Below are 26,713 nucleotides of genomic sequence, written 5' to 3' on the forward strand. Positions count from 1 at the left end.
TATCAGGTATCTAAGAAGAGCCAGAAGGCTTACAAACCAAAAAGCTTAGTTGGGTTGGAGAGCTGGCTCAGTGGTTAAGAGCACTTGTTGCTATGGGAGAGCACCTGGGCTAGTTTCTAGCACCTGCATGGTGGCTCAGAGTCACCCACAATTCCATTTCTGGAGACTTGGCACCTTCTTCTGACCTCTGCACCAGGCACACATGTGCTGCCCATACACATAAAATAAGGTTGAAAAAAAAATTAAAATGTTACTCCTAAGGGACCTTAAATGCATTAATATTGGCCTTCTATACATAGTAATCCAGTCATGTTACTGCTAATTCGCCAAAGGTTCAGAATCAACAGACAAATAGCTGCCTGGGTCCTGCTGCTATGGCACCTGCAGTTCCCTGGAATCACCCTTTGCTTATTCCTGGCTGTCTTACATTTAGCCCCTGTGGAAGCCAATTTCTACAGCATCTCCAAGGGGGGAGCCGGGGGGTCGGGGAAGTGAAGAAAAAGCTATACATTTGCTTCCAACAGGCTGGGCATTCCTGCGACCTATATACACACGGAAAACTTGTTGCCCTTTTAAATCTTTAACAAAGCCTTTGCAAATGCAAAGCATTTCCTAAGACTGCACTAAAGCTGAGTGCTAACCCTTAGCAATCAGAACGCCAGCAGATTCTCAGTATTACAAGCAGGAGCCTATTCCCCTTCAGGCTGCACAGCTAAAGCACACATCCTCCAAAGGGAAGTTCTCTTCCCATCAGTTCTGCACATTCTCCGCCAGCAATTCATCCTCAATTCAGAGTGGTGTCCGCGGCAAAACCCTTGCAGTATTAAACAACACCGACACCAAGGTAACACAAACTCTGAGAGGACAACTTGGCCAGGCCCGCCTCTCCTTCCTTCCCCCACCCAAGACCTTCCCCGGGCAGTGACTTCACATCCTTTGACATCAGCACAGCCTCGAAAGGGGGATGGGAGAGCAGGCAGAAAGCAGAAAAACCAGCTTTGAACTGTGCGTGCAAGGCCTCCGGCGCCTCGGCGCCGTAAGTAACGTGCAAAATGCCCACCGACTGTGGTGACACCCCTGCCTGCTCATGGGCAGTCCCGTCAACACGGAGGAGATTCTGCTGGTTAGACTTCCTGCTTTTCCTATCCAAAGCACAATAGCCATTTATTAACTACCCACAGAAGGTTCCGGTCAGTAGAACACACAATAACTCACCTCGAATGTGGAGAAGGGCCACGGGCTGGAAAGGCCCGTTGGAGCTGGCCGCATCCACCACCATCCCGCTGCCTGCCTTATTACATGTCAACATCTAGGCTCCAGCGGGAAGGGCGCTGTACTCCTTAAGGCAAGAAACCAGCCTCCATTTTAGTTTAAAAAAAAAAAGACAAACTGAAGCTCTCTGCAGCTGGAGGGAACTGGCTGCTTCGTGATGTCAGTGGGCATGGAGCTCGCTGATTGGCCGGAAGCTGCAACTTAAAATGACACTGGGAAAAAAAAAAAAAGCCTGCAAACGGAAAGAGCCTTCTGTTTGGCTGTCAGTGTGTGTGCACTAAAATCCTGGGCATTTTCCGGCTTCTCACAGTCTTCATTTCTCACTAACTTTTAGGTAAGGATTCCAGCTTTCAGGGGATGGCACCAGGGGCCATAACCCTCCTCAGAGAGTGAACAAATGACTGAGAGCAACTGGAAAAAAGCAGCGTAAGTATGCTGGGTCTCCATGATTCTACCGGTTCCTAGACTGGTTCTCCCAATTCTGGGCACCCATCCCCACCTGTACTGTAGCCTTACCTTCCAGTTCTTGTGTTATTCACTCAGTAGTTTTTAAAAAAACAAAACAAAACACAGTACTAGGGGTTGAAGCTAGGGCCTGGTGCTATGCAAACCCTCTGCCGCTAAGTTCTACCTCCAGTCCAAGTACTTATTTAAATGGACTATTCTGGTAGCATTCTGGCAACCCAGTTTTTGGAAAGTAAATGGCTATTTAAATACCACAGACTCCAAACCCATCAGTGCTCAGCCTCCTTACTATCAATAGGGCAACTGAGAGATTTATAATCAGGACACAAGTTTCTTCTTGAGACCTAGTTTCTACCCCAACCCTGGAAAAATGAGGGTTAAAAACCTGTGGAAGAGCTGCTTACTGGTCAATACCCAGGAAAAGCTACAGATGAAGATACTCCAGGGTTATGAAAATTTTTAAAAGGCATAGAACAAGGGGGAGGCATTATTTTACATTTGTTTATTTGGTGTGTGTGTGTGTGTGTGTGTGTGTGTGTGTGTGTGTGTGTGTGTATGTCCTCAGCTCATACAAAGGTCGAAGGACAACTTGCAAGGAAAACTGTTCTTTCCTCCATTATGTCGGTGCCAGGGACCAAACTTGGGTCTTTCAGACTTGGTGGCAAGTACCTTTACCCACTGAACAATCTAGCCCACTCTATTTTTGTAGTTTAAAAATGTTAGATTCCTTAAGTTTTGCCTTTTTAATTTAAAATTAAGATTTTTCCATTTATTTGTTATTCTACTATTTATATCTTTAAAAATTAATGTAGAAAAACTACTCTCAGAAGAAAGACCACTCTGAATTGGAGCACGGTCAGGATGTTGGCGAGATGATTTTTTCATGAAAAGAAATACTATTCCTAGGTTCAAAAGAAAACAACCATGAGGAAAATCTCTGGCAGAACCGAAATTTTTTTTCAATTCATAGAAAAAAAATTCTGAATTTTACTGTGCCAGTCCATGTTTATTTTGCTACAAGATAAATAAAAGCCCTTTAACTCCCAAGGATGTCCAATACACTGTCAATTACTTCTATGGGTCTAACCAGGTGTGCCACAGTGACTGAACAAACCCTACAACTCTTCAGGGTGATTATCAGATCCTCCCTCTCCAGTTAGAACAGACTTTCCCTTCTCAGGAGCTGTTTAAGATAATTCAACAAGAAAAAACATCTATTCCTATTTCTATCTACTTTCCTTCTGCTGCGGGACTCTACAGCTTGGCAGAAAACAATGTGGGTGACGATCTTGCAGGGCTGGGATGGACCTGGGGCCTCAGGCATGCCAAGCAAGCAGTCTGCCATGGAGCTTCACCTCAGCTCTAGCATCTCCACCTGATGCCGTTCCCTGCACTTGCACATCTGGGCTACACAGAGCAGCCTGTGCTTCGATAGTGAGGTGACATAAATGAGATCCTGCCTGCCCATTTTCTCCAGGAGTTTCTCAACCAACTCCCATCCCTACAACCTCCCCACCCCCACTTTGTCTGTCAAGAGAGGATATCCTCCTGCCCCATCAAGGGGTGATGCCAGATGGACTCAGACAAAAACAGCAATGGGGCCCACAGGGGCCATGTAAGGGTCCACAAGCAAACACTTCTTGTCCTTTGCCTTCCAGTAATCCACCATTTCATATGAGGTGGGATGGGGGGGGGGGTACCCTAGGGCTGTGCTGATGAATCGGAATAGAGAAGCACAGGGGAGAAGATGCCTAGCAGCTTTATATAACATAGGCAGATTCAGAGGCAAAGAAAGTGAACACACTTTTTGATGTATTTTTCACACTTTTTGATGTATTTTTCCTAATGATCTTGGATCAAAGGATTTCAAACTTTATTAGTAACTTTGCCCATACTCTTGGAAACCTTACAAATTGAAAGAAGTTATTTAAAGAATTCTAATGACTGTACCCTGGAAATCACAGCTAAAACACTGCAGTTAAGCATGAGGGGGCACACTGTACTCTCGGCAGTCAACTGAGGCAGGGGGAGTTCACGACAGACTAGACGACATATGGAGACTCTGTAAAGAGAAAAAGAGAGCCCCCAAACTCCCAAATCTCTAAAATATAAATAAACAGGAGAAGGGGAAACCACCCATCAGACAGAAATGGCTCCTGAACTGCAAGCATGGACAACTGCAGTTAGTGTCCAACTGGATGACTTAAATGATTTTCTGCTCAGAATCCAGGAGGGCCTCTTTAGCTTTCAAGATTAATGCCAGAATGAGGACAGTTCTGAAGAGAGAACTAGTACCACCAACCATAAAGTCAACAGATTAATGAGTGTGTGGCCAGGCATGTATCAGAGGAAGAGCAGGGGACGGGAACAGCAACCCAAAACCCACAAATGCTCTCAGTCAACGAAGGATAAACAAGCGATGGAATGGACAGAATCATATAAACAGCTGGCTCTCTAGAAGAGCACAGGCAACATCTAAATGACAAGAGGAAAGTCAACTGAAGTCTTTCCTCACACCGAAACAAATCTGGCACGAGCTAGACGAGCAAACCCAAAACAGTCATAACTACTCCAACCCTACAGAGCTCAGAAGAGGAGGAAGTCTATCATTCCCACAGCTAGAAAAGGAGAGAAGCACCTGATGGACGCTGCTCGGGTCAGAAACCAGCTACTTTGTATGTTTCATTAAAATCAAAATTTTGTTTTTTTGGTTTTTTTTGTTTTTCTTTTTTGAAACAGAGTTTTTCTGTGTAGCCTTGGCTGTCCTAGAACTCATTCTGTAGCCAGGCTGGCTTTGAATTCAAAGATCCACCTGTCTCTGCCTCCTGCCACCCAGGCTCAAAAGAATCAATTAAAAAAAAAAAAAAAACTGAAAAAATCCCAAACTTCTGCACATTCCCCCAACCAAAGAAAATATAAATACAGATTAATAAAATGTATTAGAAAAACAGTAAACCTTTAGAATTTATCTAGCTCATGTAAAAAGCACTACGAATGGTCAGCAAAGCATTTTTATCTATTGTCAACAATAACTTTATATATATTTATCTGTGCTTATTTAGTCCAGACATGGCAAGGCACAAATGGGGGGTCAGAGGAAAACTAAGAGTCAGTTCTCTCTTCCCACCAGGTGGGTCCCAGGAGCCAGAACCCAGGCATGGCAGCAGCACCTGTACGCTGAGCCATCTCACCTGCCCAACTCTAATGATACAAAGGATAGCAACTACACACGATGGTGCTTTGACCAGAGCTACAGACTGCTCACCACCTTGGAAAATACTCTACCAACAGGCACCAAGAGGCTTTCCTTAGTCATTTTACTTTAAGAATCCATTCTAAAACGGCATGGTGGCACAGAGGCAGCTAGATGGCTATGAGTTTAAGGTCAGCCTGGTCTACAAAGAGGGTCCAAGACAACCAAGGCTACATAGAGAAACCCCTTCTTGAAAAACTAAAACTAATAAAATAACTATGAATGAAACGGTTCATTCAGAACATATTTTTAAATTGTGCTGAATGTGCCGAAATACGACGCTAACATCACATTTATTTTTTATTACACTAACCTGGGTGTGAGTGTCCTCACATGCCATGGCATGAGCCAGACCTTTCCTTCTACTATGTGGGTCTCCCCAGGACAGATCTCAATTGCCAGTCTCGGCAGCAAGTTACCGTTACCTGTTGAGCCACCGTGCCAGCCTATCTTAACCATTTTCAAGTGTAAGGTTCAGTGTTCTAGACTGAATGTGCACCCTGATGTGGAATTGCAGTAATTCCATTCTACATTTTACTAAGTAGTCTCCATACTGTTTTTACAGGGCTTGTACCATTTGCTGTTCTCTGCACTGTCAGCAACACTTTTTGTGTGTGTGATCTCAGTGTAACTTTCACTTGCATCACTAACGATTAGTGATGCTGAGCTTGTACACATGGGCCTACGTACCTGTATAAACTTTGAGAAATGTCAACTTGAGTCTATATATTAAATGAAGTTGTTTTGTCGTTGCTCATGTGTAGGAAGTCTTCATATGGCCTAGATATTAATCTGTTATCAGGCATGTGGTTTGCAAATATTTCCCTCTACTCTGTAGGTTGTCCATTTACTGGGTACCCTTGCATATACTGAGGTTTTCAATTTTGATATAGTCCAGTTTACTTGGTTTTATTACCCATACTTTTAAACATTATGTCCAAAAAATCATTGCTAGATCTAATATCATGAACATCCCATCCCCAATTCCTTCCAAGCATTTTTAACTTTTAGTTCATAGCACTTAGGATTTTGACCCATTCTGAGTGAATTTCTGAATGTGTGTGAAGTAAGGATCCAATTTCACTCTTGCCTGTGGACTTCCAGTTTCCAGTACTTTCTCCTTTGAGCTGGATTTGCTCCTGGATTTCCTTTCTATCTAGTGGCCTTGGAGTCACTATGGAAACCACACCATCTTAATTACTGTAACTCTGTGGTTTTTAAATCAAGATGTGTAAGCACTCCAGCCATTTTCTTCTTTTCCAAGATTTTGGATCTCTTGATCTTCCCAATGGATTTTAAGATGAAATTTTCTATTTCTAGATAAAACATTCATATTTTGCTAGGCATGGCCTGCGTCTGTTGGTCACTAGTATGGCACTGATCCCTTAATCACCTTAGTCTTCCAATCCATGGCTGCCCCTCCCTCTGGTGCTACCTGCTATTGCTTTTATCAGCGTCTGAGTTTTCTGTGAGGAGTTTCTCAACTCCTTAAATTTATTCCCAAGAAGTTTATTCTTTGAGAATATGAAACTTTACTTAAGATATTGTAAACTACCTTAATGTCAAAGGGACTGACATAGGTTGTGAAGGTTTACACAGTGATTCAAAATATATATGTATAAAAATTAGAAATACAAGCGGAAAAAGCAATATATAATTTCTCAGTGTCCAGGAGGCCACTAAGGGTGACACAGTTACACTGGCTGCTCTTTAGAGATTTCACTGTTTTCAGCATTACTACAGCACTGCATCTGCTCCAACAGGGCTAAAGGAAGAATGCAAGGCTCAAGGGAGAGCATACTGTTGAAGGGAGGACACATGGGAAGCGGGAGCTGTCAGCAGCCCAGGAAGCTCTTTCTTTGGCTGGAAACAGCAAAATGTGCTCCACCATGTCCTAAATGACTCTGCTACTCCTGTTGCTTCAAACACAGAGTGCTCGATGCCCAGTCCCAAGAGGGCCAGCAGCAGGCCTGCAGCCACCGCTCCCCTCAGAACACACCTCTGTCCATCAACTACACACTGGAAAGACCCCTTGGCCTTCATGTGGGGACACCGCAGTGCCACCTACAGGACCGACATGGAGACTAACCCTGCTGGGAGCCAAAGCTATCTAGCGAAGACAAAGGTATCTACGGAAGCCAAAGTCAATTAGTGAGCCAAGGCTATCTACAGAAGCCAAAGTCAAAGCTATCTAGTGGAGACAAAGGTAGTTACTGAAGCCAAAGCCAAGTAGAGAGCAAAGGTCATTTAGTGGAGACCTAAAGCTATGTAGTGAAAGAGATATCTAGACCCGAAATCCTGGGTGATAGACTGTGAGGACATCCTTTGTTAGAGCATCCGTGAGATAGCTTAAGAGAACATCCTTATGGTATCTTGCAGGTACAATAGTTAACCCATGAAAGCACTCTTCCTGTCTCCTGCAGCAGCTAATTACCTTCCCCCTTTCCTGCCTTCTCCCTATATAAGTTGGGTAAAAATTTCTAATAAAGGGAAGCCTTGATCAGACAAACAGACTTGGCTTTCATTCCTGCGTCTCTTGTTCCTTTTCCCCCCATTCCTTCTACTCTCCTCCCTTAGGAACCCTGTTGAAGCCCCGCAGGCCGGGGCATAACCCCTGCGCTAGCCCTTAGACAGTGTCTGGCACTGGAAGGTCCTCTGTCAGTGTACTGAAAGAACATGCTGAATAGGCAACAGTCCCACCTCTGGTTAGAGAGCCTTGACTACGCTTTGTTTTATGTCTCTTCCTGGCAGTACAAAACTAAGAGGGGTATGCCCCTGAATCATACCAAGCAAGCACCGCCTAAGGCCATGAAGAACAACTCCCCACAGCACTAGTGGACGCAGGTGTGTGTCTTCACTTGCGTCCATTGCTAGAACCTTTTCCACTGCTTCTCAACACTGTTCCAGACTTCCTAGGCTGGAGCTGCACTGTGAAGGGCTGGAACTAATGCCAAAATGGTGGCCATCAGCTCAGTGTAGCAGGCCTCCTACAGGAAAAGTGGCCAATGGAGCGGCAGCTTTCCATGCAGATTCTGGGTATAGAATCTTTGCACTGCATAACAGACTTGAATAAGCCTTAGCCTGTATTCTTTGGTTCTCTGTCACTGATTTTTCCTCTATCAAAAGAAACAAAACAAAACCTGCCAGTAAATACATCCTACTGATTTTATTTTTAGGTAGTATTTCTGAACAAAACTTTCAAATCTTGATTTCTAAATACAGCCACCAAGTTTTTCTTTTTCTTTCTCAACCATCCAAACCTGGCGTTTTAACCTAGAAGTCTATGGCACTGTAGTGGCAGTGTGCTGGCATCAGGCTGGCCAGAGCCACTTTTTAAAACTTCTGGAACCTGTGTGCATATGGCTGTTGTGGGTCTCGTTGGGTAAGAGGTCTAACCTAAAAACTTTGGCTTCACTTGTTCAAAATAGACTTTCCTTGGACAGATCAAAGTTCCCTAGTACACAGCTCTGCTCAAAGGCTGCCAGGGAAGTCTGTTGCCAGCATCAAGGACAAAGGGACAGGCTTTGGTGGCCCTGTTGATTTGAGCAAGTCTCTAGTGACTGAGCAGGGCCACCAGAGCTTGTCTCTCGGGAGGTACGTAGAGGAAAGCTTGCCTGCTCCAGCTCTGGCACGAAGACCTGGGCTCACTTTAAATCCTTGCAGCTAGGCTGGGCTGGCCTTTCAGACCAGAGCCGGTACTCACACCTTTCTTGCTCTGAGAATACAGGAAACCCATGAACTCTAGAGAAAGTATTCAAACATTGCAGTTTCCACACGAGTTGTTTTCTACAGTCTGCCTCCACCCTTACCAGACCTACTGCAGGTCAGCCGAGCAAATGATCACATCTTCCAGGAAGAACCCAAGGCAGAGCAAGGAGAAGGAAGCCAGAAAACTGCCTGGGCCTAAGCAACTTGAGCGTCATCACAGTGGTCCCTGTGAATGCTGAAGGGTGGGGAAGGACAGGCCAGAGCTGCAGCGCTCTTCCTCCTCCAGCAAATGCAACATGACTTTCCTGGAGCTGTAAGACACACAGCAGGCCCCACCCTCATGGACACCAGGGACAATGGCCAGCATGTGGCGAGGGAGCGCATGCCTGAGCACTTTCTACCTCAACTGTCCAGTAAGGGGAGTGCCGGCATATGCAATGCATCATCATTTAGCCTCAGGAAGGAGTAAAGATGGAGAATAAATACAAGTGGACTCCACATGTGTGAGACCCTGCAGTCATCAAACTCCAGAGACAGCAGAGTGGTGACTGCCCAGAGCTGCAGGAGAGTGAAGCTTCTACAAGGGTGATGAGAGTCTGGGGAGAGTGTGGACGGGCCTGGAAGAGTAGGGAATGCACATTTGCTGAACCATACCTGTGCTGTGAGGGCACGGGACAAGCATGTTCTATACACCTACCAGTTTTAAGAAGAAAGGAAGGTCTAAGCCAGGGAAGTTCAGGAGACACTGGGCAGTAGGAGCAGTGGGCCAGTGAACACCTCTAGGAAAAGCAGGTCGCCTGGGACCAGGTCTTTAGCTGGAAGGAGGCGAGGGTTGACGGCCAAAGAATAGTGCACACACAGACGGGCACATAAATGCATGCGCATGTGTGGTAAAGACCTGAATTCAAGGGGCTTGAAGAAACCTGAGTGGAAAAGGCTTTAGCTAAACACAGGAAGTCTGAGGTGGTGCGGGAGGTTAGAAAGCTGGGGCAACGCCTGGAAAAGCTGAGTAACTCAAAGGAGAAGTGTGGGGAAGAGGGCAGCCTGCAGGATGAGGAGGGGCTGGCTGTAGGTTCAGCTGTCCAGCAGGCTGCTGGCTATTCCTAATGGCATGGTGTTGGCCAGGGACACCTGCAGTCACCCACAGGTAATTAAGAACTCGCTGTGTGTGGTATGGCACCTGCTCACCAGGGCATATGAGCAATCAAGAGAAGACACAGCATCAAAGCAATCAGAAAATAAAAGGACTGAGGCATTGACTGACCCTAAGACACAGAAGAGAAGGTCTTGCTTACAACATCAACAGCAGCTGACTGAGCTGTAATCAATGAGAAATGTGCCCAACCTCAAGAGAAACCGGAAACCATCTCCAAAGGAGGCAAACATGGTCTCAGAAAACTGAAAGGCACAGTATACTCCTAAATAAGAGAATGTAAGTATCCTACAAAGCCAACCCTCTCTCTGACACTTCCTCTTGCTGTGTGGTGCTGAGAATGGAACCCAGGTCTTGCACACGGTCAGCAAGTACCTCACCTCTGAGTTGCAGCATTCACTAGACATTTAAAAATTTTAGTGGGACCCCAGTTCAAATGTCAACAGTTCTTTCTACAATAAGATAAACTAATTCAAAGTTCTAGTCTATAATAATGTCAGTATTATTGATGTTGTAGGTTTTATGGAGCGCAAAGGCACAATTATATTGAGGATGTGAGTAATCACGATTTTCCCACTTAATAAGAGATAAAAAAATCCAAGAAAATAAAACTGTAAAATTTAAATAGAAAATATAAAATGAATGCATTATTTAAAACAGTACATACTTGGTCTCCCTTCCTTCAAAGTATTTAAAAGTACTAGGTCTCAATGACAATGAGCACCCCTTTCCCCCACCATACCCGCAAACTCTGGTCTTCAAAGCATCCTCCACTGAAAAGAACTGAGATTCTTTGAAAAATGGCTATGGCCAAGCCTGGAGAAGAAGGTATATATAATGAGCCTGGTAGGCATCTCAGAATGCTAAAAAACCAGAACATCAAAAATAAGTAGCAGGCTGGGGACCTGGCTTAGTAGGTGAAGTGCAAGTCTGAGGGACTGAGTTCGAGTCACTAGGATCAAGGTAAAAATGTAATCCCAGTGATCCTATGGAGAGATGAGAGGCTGAGGCAGGAAGCCGTGGGTCACTCTCTGTCTGTGTCATCAAACAAAAGAACCTGCTTCAAATAAGGTAGAAGCTGGAAGGCTGACACCACAGACAGACAGACACAGACACGATAAAAGTAAAGACAAGTCCAAAAATACAAAGGAGGACTGGAAAGATAGCTTAGCAGTTAAGGGTTTGATTCCTAGCACCTAAATGATGGCTCACATCATCTGTAGCTCCAGTTTCAGGGGATCTGATGCCTTTTTCTGACCTCCACTGTTGACCTAGAATTTTCTTCTTCTTTTTTTTTTTTTTTTTTAGTTTTTTTGGTTACATTTATAATTTTCAATCAATGGCTAGATTTTTAAACAAAAATACTTTATTTAGGGTTCTTAAACACATCTACCTCCCTTCCAACCCCCCAACACCAGGTAGTAGGGAAAGAGGGTTAGTGGGGACAGGGGGTGGAGTTCTCTCTGCTACTTCCTGCTGGGTAGGGTTGGTAGGATTCTTTTGGGGGCAACACCAATGTCAGTCATCAGGAAATCCAGAAGTCCAGATAACCAGCAAACAGCAAATGCAGCAGCAGGACCAACCAGCAGCAAACAGTCCTCACCCAAGCAGCCACGCCTTCTTCCTCTGGGCTGTCATATTTATACCCCTCAAAGTCCTCAGAATTCAACTAATTCCAGCTGGCAAAGACCATGCTCTGCAGGAGACACTTAATAGGTGTGGACAAATTAAAAATCCCCAACTTGGAATTTGAATAAAAACATGTTTCATTTCATAAACTAAAACCTCTACAACACTCCACAGCCGTCACAGACATGGTGCACATATATACATTTAGGCAAATCATTTATACCCATAAAAAAATACACTAAACAAAAAAAAAATAAAATAAAGGCAAACAAAGGGTTAAAAATAATGCATTTTAACATTAGAAAGAAAACTGAAATCAAAGATAATAAAATAGCCACTCAAAAAAAGGTTCAAGGAAAATTAGTAACCCGGAGACAGAATGCTTATCCCAGTTTTCACGTACCAGTTGGCAAGAAAAAGAATGTCTGTAGCTCGCACCTCTACTGGCGCTGGGAACCAGCAAGGCCATGAAGCATTCCTGTTTGGCTGGCTCAAGTGAGATTCACGGGCACGACGCCACAGTGTACCTGACGAACTTTCCTAATGCCTTCTGCAGCCCTCCCTTCTGCTAGGCCACCAGTGCAGCTTCCCGAGCCACGCGGCATCGCCTTGGATGTACTCCGGCCAGAAGGGCTCCACTTAGGGCAACTACAGGGGTGAGGGGGCACTGAGAGGGGCAGCAGCTGGCTCAGCTCTTCACTAGTCAGCTGTCACGGTTTAAGGAACTCCCACACTCCAAGTATTTGGCAAAAGGGTTCTGGTTAAAGAAAAATAAACCCATGCTGAAGGGCTTTCATCCTAGGCTTCAATTTATTTAAAATATTTGAGTATGGTGATTAGCACATCATAAAAAATAACGAGGCATACAGAAATAAGACGTTCTGAGCAAGATGTCACAACTGCCAGTATTAGTCTCTCCTGACAAAGGCTGGAAAACACAGGTGTTGGCTCTGTTTAAAGAAATGACAAGTTTGACGGTACATGCAAGAGGATAGCAAAATATTTTAGAATTGTGAGACACTTCTTTTGGATGTGTGTGTCTGTGCAATATGTGTGTTGGGTTTCAGGCCTGCGGCAAGCCGCTGAGGTGCCTATTTAACATACCACATTGGACTGGCCTCCTGGCTCTCCCAGTGCTCCCTTGGCCCCTACCTATTACAGGGCATGCTGGCATACCCTGCTCTCTGCCTTGAACTTCACAGCCCAGGTGTGGGGCTTCGCTATATAATCCAGACACTTTGGTTCCCTCCCCGTCTCTCTGCATTTTCTCTCTTCCCTGTGTGCGCATGCTCTTTCTCTTTTTCTCTTCCCTCTCCTGTCTCTCCCCCAGCGGTGACTCTCCTGGCCTTATTCCTTGGGATCAGTGAACCCGCCGGAGAGCTGCACCCAATAAACTTGCCGTTATGTTTTAATCTGACTTAAACTGGCTCAGCAGAGAAAACCTATACATATACACTTGTGCACACACTGTGCCAGTGTATAAATATATGTACCCGGGGTAAAGTGTGTATGTGTGAACATGTGTGGAGTTAGCATGTGCGTGTGTGCTTGCGTGTGCGGACTATGCCTATCAGGTGTACTACTATATTGCTTTCTGATTTATTCCCTCAATACAAGGTCTCTCTTTAAACCTAGAACTTGGTGCTTTTCACCTCGGCAGGTAGCCAGCAGCCCGGAGGTTCTGTCACATCCCTAACCACGCCTAAGCCTGGCCCTGGAGGATGGTCTTACAGGCAGGCACAGCCGCACCCGGCAGTGTGCGCAGCGCTGGAGATCTGCCCTTGAGTCCTCACACTTGTCATGCACTCTTACCAAGCTCTCCCCAGCCCACTAGACAAATTAAAACATAAAAATAAAAGTAAACAACTACAGCTTCCAGAAATGGGAAAAAAATGAACTTATAAGGTCAACCGAGGAGCTGCAGAAAGAGACAAGCCTGGAGAGTCTCAAAGAGACAACACGGAACAAGTATTCAGAAACTTTTATCACAAACAAACAGGACAATTCTGTGCCTGCTAACGAGAACAGAGAGAATTAGGAGTGCATTGTGTGTTTAGTTTTTATAATAGTGATGGCTATTTTATGATAAAAGACTCATATCCAAACACAAAAAAACCTACATTTCAATAATAAAGTTGACAGACATCTAGAGTGTCTGGGCGTGGCTGGGCTTGGTGGTGTACGCCTTTACTCTGGGCAGTGGGGCGGCAGAAGCTGGAGGCTTTCTGTGAATTTGAGGTCAGCCTGGTCCACATAAGCAAAACCATGCCAGCAGGACTATGTAGAGAGACCTGTCTCAAAAGAAAATGATGGCTTTGCTGGGTCTCAGATGCAATGTCTCTGAAGTTCATCTGTACTGAGTGGTCTGTTTCTTGTTAATGATGGGTAGTACTCTTTTATATGTATTATACCATATTTTCTTTTTCCATTTAGCAGCTAAAAGACAGCTTGAGTTGCTTTTTAGCTGTCATGAATAATGTTTCTGTGACCATCATTCATGTCTTTGCACGAACATATATTTTAATTTCTTTTGTGTAGATAGAGTGGAATTGCTCTTTATATGTTCAGCTTCTGTTTAGCTTTAGAAACTGCTAGAGACTTTCCAGAAAGGACACATCACTTTACATTCCCACAGGGGATTGGGATGCCGTGTTTTCACCTCACCCCGCAGAGCAATTCTTCAGAATAAAGAACTGAAGTCTCCAAGAGAAGAAATTAAAAATGAGGGAATTTGTTACCATTGGACTACTCTCTTAAGACTTGTTTAAGGAACGACATTTAGAAACACAGAGACAGCCACTATTGAGACAAAAATGTCTAGTAAAATTCACTAGTAGAGCAGCTATTAAAGTAGATGTACTAAAAAGAAAAATACCAAAACATAAAAAGTACAAGATTAAAAACAATGCTATACAACTAGCTGATTAACAGAATGATAAGACTATTCCTACCTAACAATAATCTTGAAGGAAAACAGACTAAATTCCACAATTATGGAGAGTAGTTTGAAAAAACAAGAACCATCCACATAATACTAACAAAAAACTCACTTGCACAGTTGAAAGCTAATTGACTCAAAGCTCAAGGATCAAAAAAACATATCCACACAAAAAGAACCCCAAATCAGCTGAAGTTGCTATACTTATATCAGCTGGGATAGAAAGGAGGTAAGGAAAAGTCGAAAAAGACTCGTAAGACTTCATTATGTAATGGTGGGCGATCACTTCAGGAAGAGTGCCTAACAACTGTGTGTTCTACAGCACACTGCATAAAGCATACAGAAGCTGGCAGGGTCTCTCATAATACAACACTGCAGGACTTTTAACAACCCAATTCCATCCATGAACAAAAGAACAAAATAATCTATAAACAATTTTCTTAAAACAAAAACAAAAACAAAACAAACAGGTGGCTGGTGAGAGGGATTGGTGGTTAAGAACACTTGTTGCTCTTACAGAAGACCCCGGTTTGGTTCCCAGCACCCACATGTAGCTCAAACCCACCTGTAACACCAGTTCCAGGGGATCCAACATCCTCCTCTGGCCTCTCCAGGCAATGCACGCATGTGATATACTTAGATGCATGCAGGTAAACATTCATACACATAAAATAACAATAAATACACTAAATAATGAAAATGGAGGAAGTTAAAGAGATGGCTTAGTGGTTAAGAGAACTGGCTTCTTTTCCAGGGTTCCAAGTTTAATTCCCAGCAACATGGTAGTTCACAACCATTTATAATGGGATCTGATGCCCTCTTCTCACATGCAGGTGTACATACAGATAGAGCATTCATAAAAAATAAATCTTACAAACAAAAAAAAATGGAAACACAACATGCCAAAATGTATGAGATATAACAACAGAGAGACAAGAATGATTTGAATGGTATACAGACCTGTAAACATAGCATATTAGCAGAACGATGGATAGAAAAGATGCATGATCATCTCAGTATCAGATACAGGAAGAACACACGGCTTTCTGTGATAGTAATCCCAGCCCTCAGGAGTCAGAGGCAGGTGGGTCCCTGTGAGGCCAGCCTGGTCTACATACTTTTAATTATGTAATTTAATTAGTGCATCAGAGAAATAGACACTCAGCACACAAGCACAGAAGAGACAGAGGTCACAACAAAGGCTACATACACTGAATGGGAAAAAGTTGAAAGCATTTCCCCTAATACATGGAGCAAGACAATGATGTCCACTTTTGCAGTCTGTTTGTTTGTTTTGTTTGTCAAGACAGGGTTTCTCTGTGTAGCAGAGCCTTGGCTGTCCTGGATTCAGGATTTGCAGACCAGGCTGCCTTTGAACTGACAAAGATCCACCTGCTTCTGCCTCCCAAACGCTGAGGTTAAAGGCATGCATCACCACATGCAGCTATGCTTTTGCACTTTTATTTAATACAGTAATAGAGGTCCTAGACAGAAGTAGACAGAACGATTAAACAAGAGAAAGAAACAAAGGACAACCAATCTGGAAGATGTGAGAGATAATGTGATCTTATTATACAGAAAGCTCTAACTTTCTTTTTTTCCCTCCGAGACAGGGTTTCTCTGTGTAGCCCTGGCTGTCATGGAACTTGATCTGTAGTCCAGGCTGGCCTTAAACTCACAGAGATTCACCTCTGCCTCCTGCATGCTGGGATTAAAGGCGTGTACCACCACTGCCCTGCTTGACTCACTTTTTTAAATTAAATTTTAAAAATTTAGGTGTGTGTGTATTGTACGATTTTCTACAAGCTGCCGGGGTCATGGCGTCTCCACAGCCACAGATCAATGACCAAGACAGATCCCCTGAAACTGGTGTGTAGTGCCATGTGTGAGGTAGGGTCCTCTGAAGCTGGTCCTCTGGAAGAGCAAGCAGTCAGTGCTCTCTCTCAACCACTGAGCCATCTTTCCAGTTCCTATAAAGGAAAGCTTAAAGGTTCCAAAACCAGTAAAAGAAAAAAATTGATATATAAGAATTTAGTAATGTTGCCAAGCACAAAATCAACACTTAAAAAATAAGTGTAAGTTAGGCCTGGCACTGTAAACCATAATCCCAGCTATGTAGGAGGCTACAGTAAGTTGCTAACAAGTTCCAGGCCTGTCTGCAGTAAGAGTAAGCACAGCGCGGCCAAATTAGTGAGTTCGTGTTGCAAAATAATGAAGTAAAAAGAGGCTGGGTAGCCCAATGGCAGAGCACTTTCCTATGATGCGTAAAGTCCTTGGTTCAATCATGGTCCAGTCAAAAGAAAAAGGGAAGTCAGCATGAGCTGGGCATGATGGCATGTACATGTAGACCCAGCTTCCTGGGAGGTATCAAGTTCAAACTTGGGAAACACATTGAACCTACCTCAAAAACAAAAGCAAGTAATCAAACAAAACATCTAGGATCATTTCTATGTATTGACAACAAATTTGCAGAAAAATAAAGAAAACAACCCCATCTGAAACATATAAACAATATGTACTTGGGGGACACTGAGGTAGGGAAATGACAGAACTCTGCAAGAAAAATTACAAAGCACTGATGAAACAAGCTGAAGGGGATACCCAAGATGGAAGACCATGATCCCAGGTCCACAGACATTACACAAACACCCAAACTACCTAAGTACCCTGACTAATTCAATATAGTTCCTACCAAAATACTAAATGACAGACTAGAAATAGAAAAACAAGCCCAAAACCTGCCCAAAACCTGTCCAAAACCACAGGGTATCCTCGAGGTGCTGAGGATCAACTGGAGTACCTTCTGTGTTCTAGACGAGACTCCACCAATGAAATGTGCTCTAAGACTCACCCTGGGTACTGTGAGCAAAAATAACAAATCCAGAAGAATCAAAGAACCTGACTTCAAATATAGACTATATTTGAAGACTGTAGCACAGTCCTGGTGTAAAACTGACCCACAGACTAATGAGACTGAATCAAAAACCTGCAAATCAATCCACAGACACCATACTCAATAAATATTATAATTATTATGTGTCAATTAAAAACAAAACAAAGCAAGTGAACAAACCAAAATATTCTTGACCCTTCAGAGGAGCTGAGGCTGACTTATTGCTTTAGAAACTGGCAAATAAAAGGATCAATCACTTAAAAAAAATCCACATGGGGCTGGAGAGATGGCTTAGTGGGAAAGAGCACTCGGCTGCTCCTGTAAAGGTCCTGAGTCAGACTCCTACCCACCTCTAAGTGTAGTCCCAGGGAATCTGATTCCCTCTTCTGGCCTCATCCGGAACTACATACAGGTGGTACACAGCACATAAAATGAGAGGAGGTTACAAAAAGGAAAGATCATACACAGTGTCAAATATACAGAGAATGCAGATCAGCAGTTAGCAATAGATAAAAGGGAGAAAAGGATTTTATAGTAACTGGACACAAAGTAACTGGAAGACAGTGGAAACATTTTAAAACTTGAGCATGAGATGGTTGTTCACCTATATACATTTATTAAAGAATTAAACTTCCACTAATGGTAGATGATCTCAGGGTATGTGGATTGTGTCTCAATACAATTTTAAAAAAAGGAAAAATATCTAAACTGAAGTTAGAAACCTAAGGGTAGAGCTGAAGTTATTCTCAGAAGAGCACATGGCTTTATATTGTTATTAAACTAAAACTGAGAATTCAGTATTTGACTTAATAAGAAAAAGGGTTAAAAATAGGATAATTAGCATAAAGTAGAGATTAAGGGATACTGAACACAAACAGTCAAAAGAGGGGGACCTGTCTACGGCAGAGATGGAAGAGAGGAAGAGAGCCACTCAGAAGCCCCACGCGACTACTACAGAGTGATACTTCATGGAGCCGCTATGAGAGGAAGACACAGATTATGACAAGATGCTTGCTCCAGCTGAGCCTGCTTCATGGGCACAGAGGTCACCCATGTTTGAGGATTCTGAAATCTAGACATATCAAGCCTTGTCATAAGGTGACGGTAGGAGAGAACTATACAGAAAGCCAGGACTCTTTGGGAAAGACCAAGTGCTTGTACACGTCCTGGATCTGGTAAGAGAATGCCATGGAAAAAGAACTGGTGGAAGGAGAAAAGGTGGAGAACAGCAGGCAGAGGCAGCACAGTGGCCAAGAGGAGCCTTGCACACAGATTCCTTGAAACAGGTAAGGCTTCCAAGATGGACATCACACTCTAGCCCATGCTACGCCGTTCCTGGGTGGACTTTGACCTGTGCAAAGTGGGCAGGGCACAACCTAACATGTCTTTATGACATGCACCTGGCACCAGCTGGGACATGGGAAGGAAGGCTCCACTGGTATTCTGAGCCCTTCTCAGATCAAGCACCATACCTCTCTGATTTGGCCTCCTGGGGTAATATAAGAAGGGGTCACATACATTTTCTCATTGTCTCAGCACCCAGATGTGGAGTCCTCAAGAGTGGGGATTCACCTTTGCTTGGTGCTATGACCCTTAGCTAGAATACTCCCTACTTCCAGAGGTGGTCCATCTACCTGCTAGCAGAAGAAGGGAAAGAAAGCCTTCACCCTCCCCTCTCCCAGCCACACCTACATGAGTTCTGCTGCTTCCTGTTCTGGTTTTAGACCTCAGAATATGTAAAGCGCACCAGAGGTTCACATCTGACTATGGTCCTTGACCCAAAGATTTCCTTGTCAAGTATCTCAACACTGAGCTCTCTGGAAGAAAAACTTAAGACATTAAGAAAAACTTTTTCTGATAGAAAAAGGTGGCTGTGACATTGGAAGTTCCACGTGAAGAGTCCTATGCCCTGGCTGGTCACAGGTAAGGGATCCTGGTGGCAGGGAAGGGTGTGGAAGGTACTGAGCTGGTTCTCCATGGCTAGGAGGAGCAAGCTCCACCTGGCCTTCCATGATTACCTGCAGTGACCCCTTCTAATGTTCTGAGACAAGCCAGGAACCATGTGGAAGAAAAACAGCTGCTCACCTACAGCTGGTAAGATTTTAAGTTTTCCTTATCATCTTAGTGTAGTGTACTTTGTGACATGTTAGCTATTATACTTTCATCCCCCAAAGCTCTGGAATTAAAAATATTAGTGCAGTAAAGTACATGGCATTCAATCTAACCAAAGAGTGAACCAGGAAAAAAAAAAAAAAAAACCTGATGAGCGCATAGCCAGCAAGGCTCTGAAACAGCAGTTCTACAGTGACAAGCTTTCCACTCTGTAAAGACATGTGAGCATTACCTTTCAGAGACGGGAGTTTCTGCAGTTCTCTGTTATTGCTGGCATTAAAGCGTGAAGAATTCTGCCGTTTATCCTTCTTCACAGGGACGACGACAGGCTGAGGGACTGGCACTTTGATTTTAGCGGAGGTCGAAGACTGGACAGCCACAAGGCTGTTTCTCTTGCTGGCTATCTGTTTGCAAAAAATAAAAAAAGAAAGAAAATGTAAAATGGATTATTTAATGACCATCAATGCAGCACAACTGAAATGAAGGCAACACAGATTGTTTTGCTTTGGGGCAGAGTTGTTCTCACCCCTTTTACTGGAGCTGCTGAGGGTCGAGGCTTCCGTCCCTTCCTCAGCAGTCCTAGACTTCGAGAGTCACAGGCACCTGACTACCTATGCCCCCTGAGGACCTTTGATTTCTTTTGTTGTGGTTTGTTTAGGCACAGTCTTACTCCACAGCTCAGCCTGGACTTGAACACACTGCATAACAAAGGCTGATCTCCAACTAGTGGTGATCCTTCTGCCTCAGCCTCAAGTGCTGAGATTGCAACTGTAAGCCATCTGCTGGGTTGACTTCTAAAATGTTGCCATAATGTGGTAGGCTAGGTAGTGACTGCCACAAAAATGGTCACATCTTAATCCCTGGGACACGTGACTATGACACCTTGCTTGGCAAATGAATTCTGCAGATGTTACTAAGTCAAGGTCTCAGAGAGAAGCATCCTTGATGGTCAAGATAGCCAATGTCAGCAGAAAGCTCCTCAAGAGGGAGGTGGGATGGTACAAGGGGGAAGCAATGAGACAATGGAAGCTGAAGTCTAAAGCCAGACAGATATGAAGCTCACTGTGGCTTGTACAGAGGAGGGGCTATGAGCAAAGACACTGCCATGCCTTTTCCTGGGCACTGATCCTGATGTTTGCCCTCCAGACCTGTAAGATGTGGGAACATCTGCTCCTACAACCTCTGAACAGAGAGAGGCAACAGGGGAGAAGAGAGCTGTACACCTCCTGTGACAGAGCTCTCACAGGCTTACTACCCTGCAGCCACATACACATGCCTTCGCAGAGCCTAGGAACGATCATCCCGACTTCCTCTACATCCATTTTGGGCTCCCACTAAAAGGAGTCATCAGGACCAACCGCCTTGCAGACAGCTACAGCATGGCCAGTGAGATATTCCTAGAGTAGAGAAGACCGAGGGAACACACAGCAGAGCCACCTGTCCCTTGTCATCCACACAGGCTCAATGGATCCTCACCTGCGGGCTTCTGTGGAGCTCATGTGGACTCTGGGCCTGCTGGGGAGCTCTCTGTGTAGAGCTGACATGACACACTGTGGTTTCCTGCTACTGCTCTCCAGAAATGACAGCCAGTGTCTACAACAGTGAAGGCAAGACAGACAACAGCATGCTTGCCGCACCCTGTCTGTTCCAAACAGTGGACCTTGTCTCTGAACAGATTTACTTTCAAATGAACATCACTGGGGCTGAAGACATGGCTCACTGCAGTGGTTCTCAACCTTCCTAATGCCGTTACCCTTTAATACAGGTCCTCATGTGGTGGTGACACCAACCATAAAATTATTTTCCTTGCTACTTCATAGCAGTCTGCTATTGCTATGAATTGTAATATAAATATCTGTTTTCCGATGGTCTTAGGGTCATTCAACCACCAAAGGGGTTGCCACCCACAGGCTGAGAACCACTGGCTCATTGGGTAAACTATCTTCTGCCTGAGCCTGAAGACATCAGTTCAGATTCCCCAGAACCCATGTAAAAGCTGTGTGTGGAACCTGTACCTCCACTTCTGGTGGGGGGCAGGGGTGGAGATAGGCACAGCGGGATCCCTGGAGCTCACTGGTCAGCTACCCTATCAGAAACAATGAGCTATTGGTTCAGTGAGAGACCCCGCCACAAAAAACCAAGGTGGAAAGTAATAGAGGAAGACACACATCGTCAACCTCTGGCCTCCATACATCCACATGCACAGACAAGTATGTTTGCACACATGTGCATATCCTCCCTCCACGCACACACCCTGAAGGACAGCAAGCTCCACCCTGAAGATAAGAAATGCCTAAGCCCTCCCCTCACCACACAGGGCCATGGAGGCTAGCCACACCAACACAAGTTCCAGACTTATCTGTTGTCGTCCTTGAAGGCATGTTTGCTAAGCAGCAGAGGCCTGTTTTAGCAGCCCAAGAATACTTGGATAGCTTGTTCCAGACTGAGACTGCCTAGAGCAGCAGCCTGAGGGTGGGGTCCTGGTGCCCTTCCCACAGTCTGTGGCTCTGAGCTCAGAATGTCTTTTCCTGACGTCTGTTATGGTTTGGTCTTGATCCCTAGGGTGCTGGTACAGAAGTGACGTGGACCTTTAAAGCTGGAGCCCAATAGGAAGTCCTGTGTAGTTGCGCACAGTCTTGCCGCTGCCACCTGCCGCCCTGCCCTCCGCAGAACTTCGTGGGCGAAGTGAACATTCTCCTTTGTAAGTAGCTGCCTGGCACTCGCCACTGTGACCAGCAGCCAGCAAAGGGCCTCTCATTCCTACAATCCGCACAAACACATGCAAAGGCCACGTACAGGTGGGAGAGGTGGGTCAGGGGTAGAAGCGCTCGTCCCCGAGCTTGACAACTGGAGTTTAATCCTCCGCACCCAAATGGTGGAAGGAGAGGACTCCAAAAGTTGTCCTCTGAACTCCACATATGTGCTATAACATCCGTGAACATGTATGCACACACATACACACAAATAAATGAATACAGTACAAAGTTTAAACACAAAGCTCCATCTCTAACTCCTTTTCCACGGAGCCCCTACCCCAAGTCAAAACCTATCTGCGTGGCTTTCCTTCCATGCTCCTACAAAAGCTGGAGAGGCGGCTCCACAGCTAAGGGACATGGTTCAGTTCCTAGAACCCACATTAAGCAGCTCACACAGCCTGGAATTCCAGCTTCTGGCGATCCAATGCCTTTGGCCTCCAAGAGCACCTCCATTTACACACGCACAAGCGCACGTGCATGCATGCGCACATCCATACATGTAACTTTAAAATAATGATAAAATTAAAAAACCCTAGGATTTAGTGCAAGTCCTCAAGGATGCTCCCAGAGAGTGCTCCTTGCTCTACACACCAAGTTCCCATGTTATGGCCTCCACTTCCCCTGTCTACAGTGCCCAATCCAGGACCTCACACACAAAGACCTTGACGAACAACAGGTAGAAAGACATCAGAAATGGCTCCGAGGCTGCTGCACGCCCAGCAGGGAGACAAACTGTGCACATTACAAAACCAAGTGTAAGACTGGGAGGGGAGTGTGGCCTCACAGGGGTCTTCCAGGACAGATGGACAGCTGCAGCACAGCATCATGGCGGGGTGAGGCTAGTCCCCCTGAGCAGCATGGGAGAAGCTGACTAGAGCTAAGATGAGGCAGGGGACTAGGAGCATCAGCAGCCTCATGGAGATATCTGGAGAATAAGGAGAAAGTGCAGGAGGCAGGAGCAGCTGCTTCTTGCATGGAAAGACTGGCTGTGTCTGGTGCTGGCAGGACAAGGCCCATAGGAAGGAAGCCACAGCTGAGAGAATAGCTGAGCTGGGCCGAGACCTGGATCTGCAGAAGGGGGACAGGATGGGCTGAGGCCTGGATGCTAAGCAGATTATGAGTATGTGGGTAAACAGTTTAAGGTCTGCCAAGAGTCATATGCAAGAGGAAGCAAGAGTTAAGGTCTAAGGAGATGGGGAGGTCAAAAGGGTCTACACAAGAAAGGCAAAAGCGAAGAACCTTTCTTGAAGAGAAATGGAGCAGCTCTGGAAAAGTGCTCCTCCATAATGGCCATGCCACCTTGCTCAGTCAGTCCTGGAACAAGAGCTGCCCAAAAAGGATCTTCCCTGTAGCCCACCCAGATACTCCATTCTTTTCCTGCACATTCTCTAACAGTCCCTCTGCGGGCACTGAGAATGACAAAGACATGTGTAGAGGAATTTTTTGTTTGTTTGCTTGTTTTGTTTTTGGAGACAGGGTTTCTCTGTTTTAGCCATGACTGTCCTGAAACTCACTCTGTAGTCCAGACTGACCTTGAACTCACAGAGATTCTCCTGCCTCTCGTGTGCTGGGATTAAAGGTATGTGACACCAAAGCCTGCCCTGAAGAGGAATTTTAATGTAGCTACATGACTACTCTGGCTGGGATACAGACAATCCTTTAATCCCAAGAGACGAAGATCTCTGAGTTCAAGGCCAACTTGGTACAGATCAAGTTTCAGGGAAAGAAAAGCTTAAGTCCAGGTGCTACATGCTTTTAATCCCAGCACTCAGGGGACAGGGGCATGCAGATTTCTGAGTCCTAGTCAGTTCTGTTCAGACAGTTTGGTTGAGTGAATCAGTTGAGAGGAGTGCAATAGAATAGAGTTCATAGCAGCTGAGTTCATGGAATTCAGAGGCAGTTTTTACTGAGAGAGTTTTATAGAGACAGGTTGAAGAGAGAATAAGCCAGACTCAGAACGAGCCAGAGAATGAGAAGGAGCTAGAAGATTAGAACAGTTAGTTTGAGGCCAAGGAGAGTAATTTAGTGAGAAGCTGACAGAAGCCAGATTGAATCAGTCAACTTGGAGAGGAGGTTTAGCCAGAACACCTGAGTTAAACCAGCCAGCCAGAGTTCAGAAAGAACAAGAATTGTTGATCTTATTCAACAGTAAGTTACAGAGTCTGAAAGCATTCTAGGCCTAAATTAGATTGTGCGGAGGCTAGAAGCTTCCAGGACTAGGCTTAGGTTAGCACAGGGAAGCAGTAAGCCTCCGAGACAACATTTAAATCAGGCAATAAGTTACTTTACAGATATGGCCTTTCCTGGTGGGGCCCGTAAGTGACATGTTCAGAGTGTAGGTGAATTTGACATCCTGGAGCACTAGCACAGCCAGGCTTTAGCCATACTTTGCCACAGATTGCCTACTTCTGGGTGATGCCAACACTGCCTACTGCCTTGATCCTCCATCCTTGCAGGATGTACTGTGTAGACTACAGCAGTGAGGTGGGGACACAGAGGGTTGCCAGTGCAGCACAGGACACAGGAAAACACACTTCATGGCTGGGGCTGTGCTGTGCACCGTGGAAAGCTTACAGCATGTGGGTTCTGCCCACTTGAAGTGAGCAGCCCAGTCTTAGGTGGTGACAAGAATGTCACCAGCATTACTGAATGTCCCATGGTGGGGTGCCAGGTAAAATCACCTTTGGTTGAAAAATCAAATCTTTCAAAAATATGGGACTAATTTGATTTTATTAACAGCTAAATTGTAAGGGGAAAGAGAAAAGGAACCCACAAGCCTAGGCGACGGTAGGGTACAGCAAATACCAAGTACAGCCACAAGCTTATCTGCACCTCAACTGAAGCTGATACCTGGGTGAGTGTCCCCGGCTCATTTTCAGGGGTACTGACAGAAATCTGCTTCTGCCTAAGAGTCTTCAAGTGCAGGAAACACACAAAAACTGGCAAATAGGATTACATCAAATAAAGTCTCTACACAGTAGGGAGGGAAACAATCAACAGAGTAAAGAAACAGCCCATAAAAAGAGAAGAAATATCTGCCAGCTAGTCATCTGACAGAAGGTTAATCCCAGAATGCATACGAAATAAAAAACCAAAAGCACGCAGTACAACTAAGAACAGGCAAGCAGTCTGAACAGTCTCATCTCAAAAGACATACAAATAGCCAACAACTATGTGCAGACAGACACCTGGCATCATTAATAACTAAAGACATGTTGATCAAAACTACAGGCTGCTGAATTGTGAACTACAGGCCTCAGAATTGTGAACACATACACACATATATGCATACATACATGTATACACACATGAATATACAATGTATTCACAAATATACACATGTATACACAAATATATACATGTATATGCACATACACACGTACACATACATATACACATGTATACGCAAGATATACATATTTATATATACATGTATACAGATACATGTGCACACACAGACACACGCACAAACACACATGCATACACACGTGCACACAGATATACACATGCATGTATGCGTGCACACACATACATGAATATACACATATATGTACACACAGCTCAACTAGTGAGGCTGCGGAGGCTGTGCACTCTGCCGTATGACTTGGTGTCTCAGTTCTAGCCCTATTATCTGCACGACAGCAAACCAGCCAGCACGGGCGCCTGCACCCTCAGGCTTCCTGCAGCACTGTCAACAGCATGACATGGAGTCTGCCTAGGTGCCCTGCAACAGCTGAACAGATGCACAATGGAATATTATTCAGCCATAAATGAGAATAAAATCCTGCCATTTATGGCAACAAGGAGGGACCTGGCGGACAGTACACTACGTGAAAGAAGCCAGACACGGATAAGCCCTGCATGCTTATGGGAGTTAAAAACAAAGTCGACCTGAAAACAGAATAGTGATTAGCAGACGTGGAAGGAAAGAAGCTGGAGGTGACCACTGCAGTCACTGTACGCACACACTGGGAGTAAGGGGTGAACCCCGTTCGTTAGTATGTTCTCATTATTGCATGTTAGTGCAAACACACATTTGGTTCCGACTCGCTTCAGAACCATCTGAGAAGAGCAAGGAGGGCGCTAGATGAGCAATCTGGCAGCTGCTGATGACGTCCTCACTCTGGTGATGTTAAAACCAGGTGACAGGACTCAGGAAGCCATCAAACTTTCCCCTTCACTGCAGTATATATGGAAATAATTCAAAACAGAAATTTTCAAAATCTCTCTGGTTTAACGCCAGCACTTTTAGACGATACCGGAGGATAACAACCTTCATGTCCCTCTCTGAACTTAGTCCTAACACACAACCCTTACCTCAGGCATGCTGGGCTCCTCTTGGATCCTCAAAGGTTCCTGAACAGGTGCTGTGTCTGCATGCCATGCTCTGCTCCCTGGAAAATGTCGTGTCTTCCAATCTCACACCCTAACCGATGCCTTCCGAATACTGGACCTTGGGAACTGCCCGGGACTGCTTGTCCATCTCTCCCTCCTCACTCTGGACCCTGGGAACTGCCTGGGACTGCTTGTCCAT

At 44.9% G+C, this 26,713-nt stretch overlaps 1 protein-coding gene across 9 annotated transcripts in view; it reads right to left on the reverse strand.

Annotated features, from left to right (window-relative positions):
• Ppp2r5c (protein phosphatase 2 regulatory subunit B'gamma) overlaps positions 1 to 26,713 on the reverse strand; it is a 129,264-nt gene that overhangs the window by 90,857 nt on the left and 11,694 nt on the right. For 5 of the 9 annotated variants that reach the window (XM_055592720.1, XM_055592722.1, XM_055592721.1 and 2 more), the window contains exon 3: positions 19,656 to 19,827. In XM_055592720.1, the coding sequence (XP_055448695.1) occupies positions 19,656 to 19,827 (172 nt within the window). Of the gene's footprint in view, positions 1 to 1,215; positions 1,402 to 19,655; positions 19,828 to 26,713 lie in introns of those variants that run through there. The other 4 variants (XM_055592727.1, XM_055592724.1, XM_055592726.1 and 1 more) reach the window with 1 other exon arrangement.

The sequence above is a fragment of the Psammomys obesus genome, unplaced genomic scaffold (assembly GCF_907164565.1).
Source record: "Psammomys obesus unplaced genomic scaffold, mPsaObe1.curated_primary_1811, whole genome shotgun sequence".
Taxonomy (NCBI): domain Eukaryota; kingdom Metazoa; phylum Chordata; class Mammalia; order Rodentia; family Muridae; genus Psammomys; species Psammomys obesus.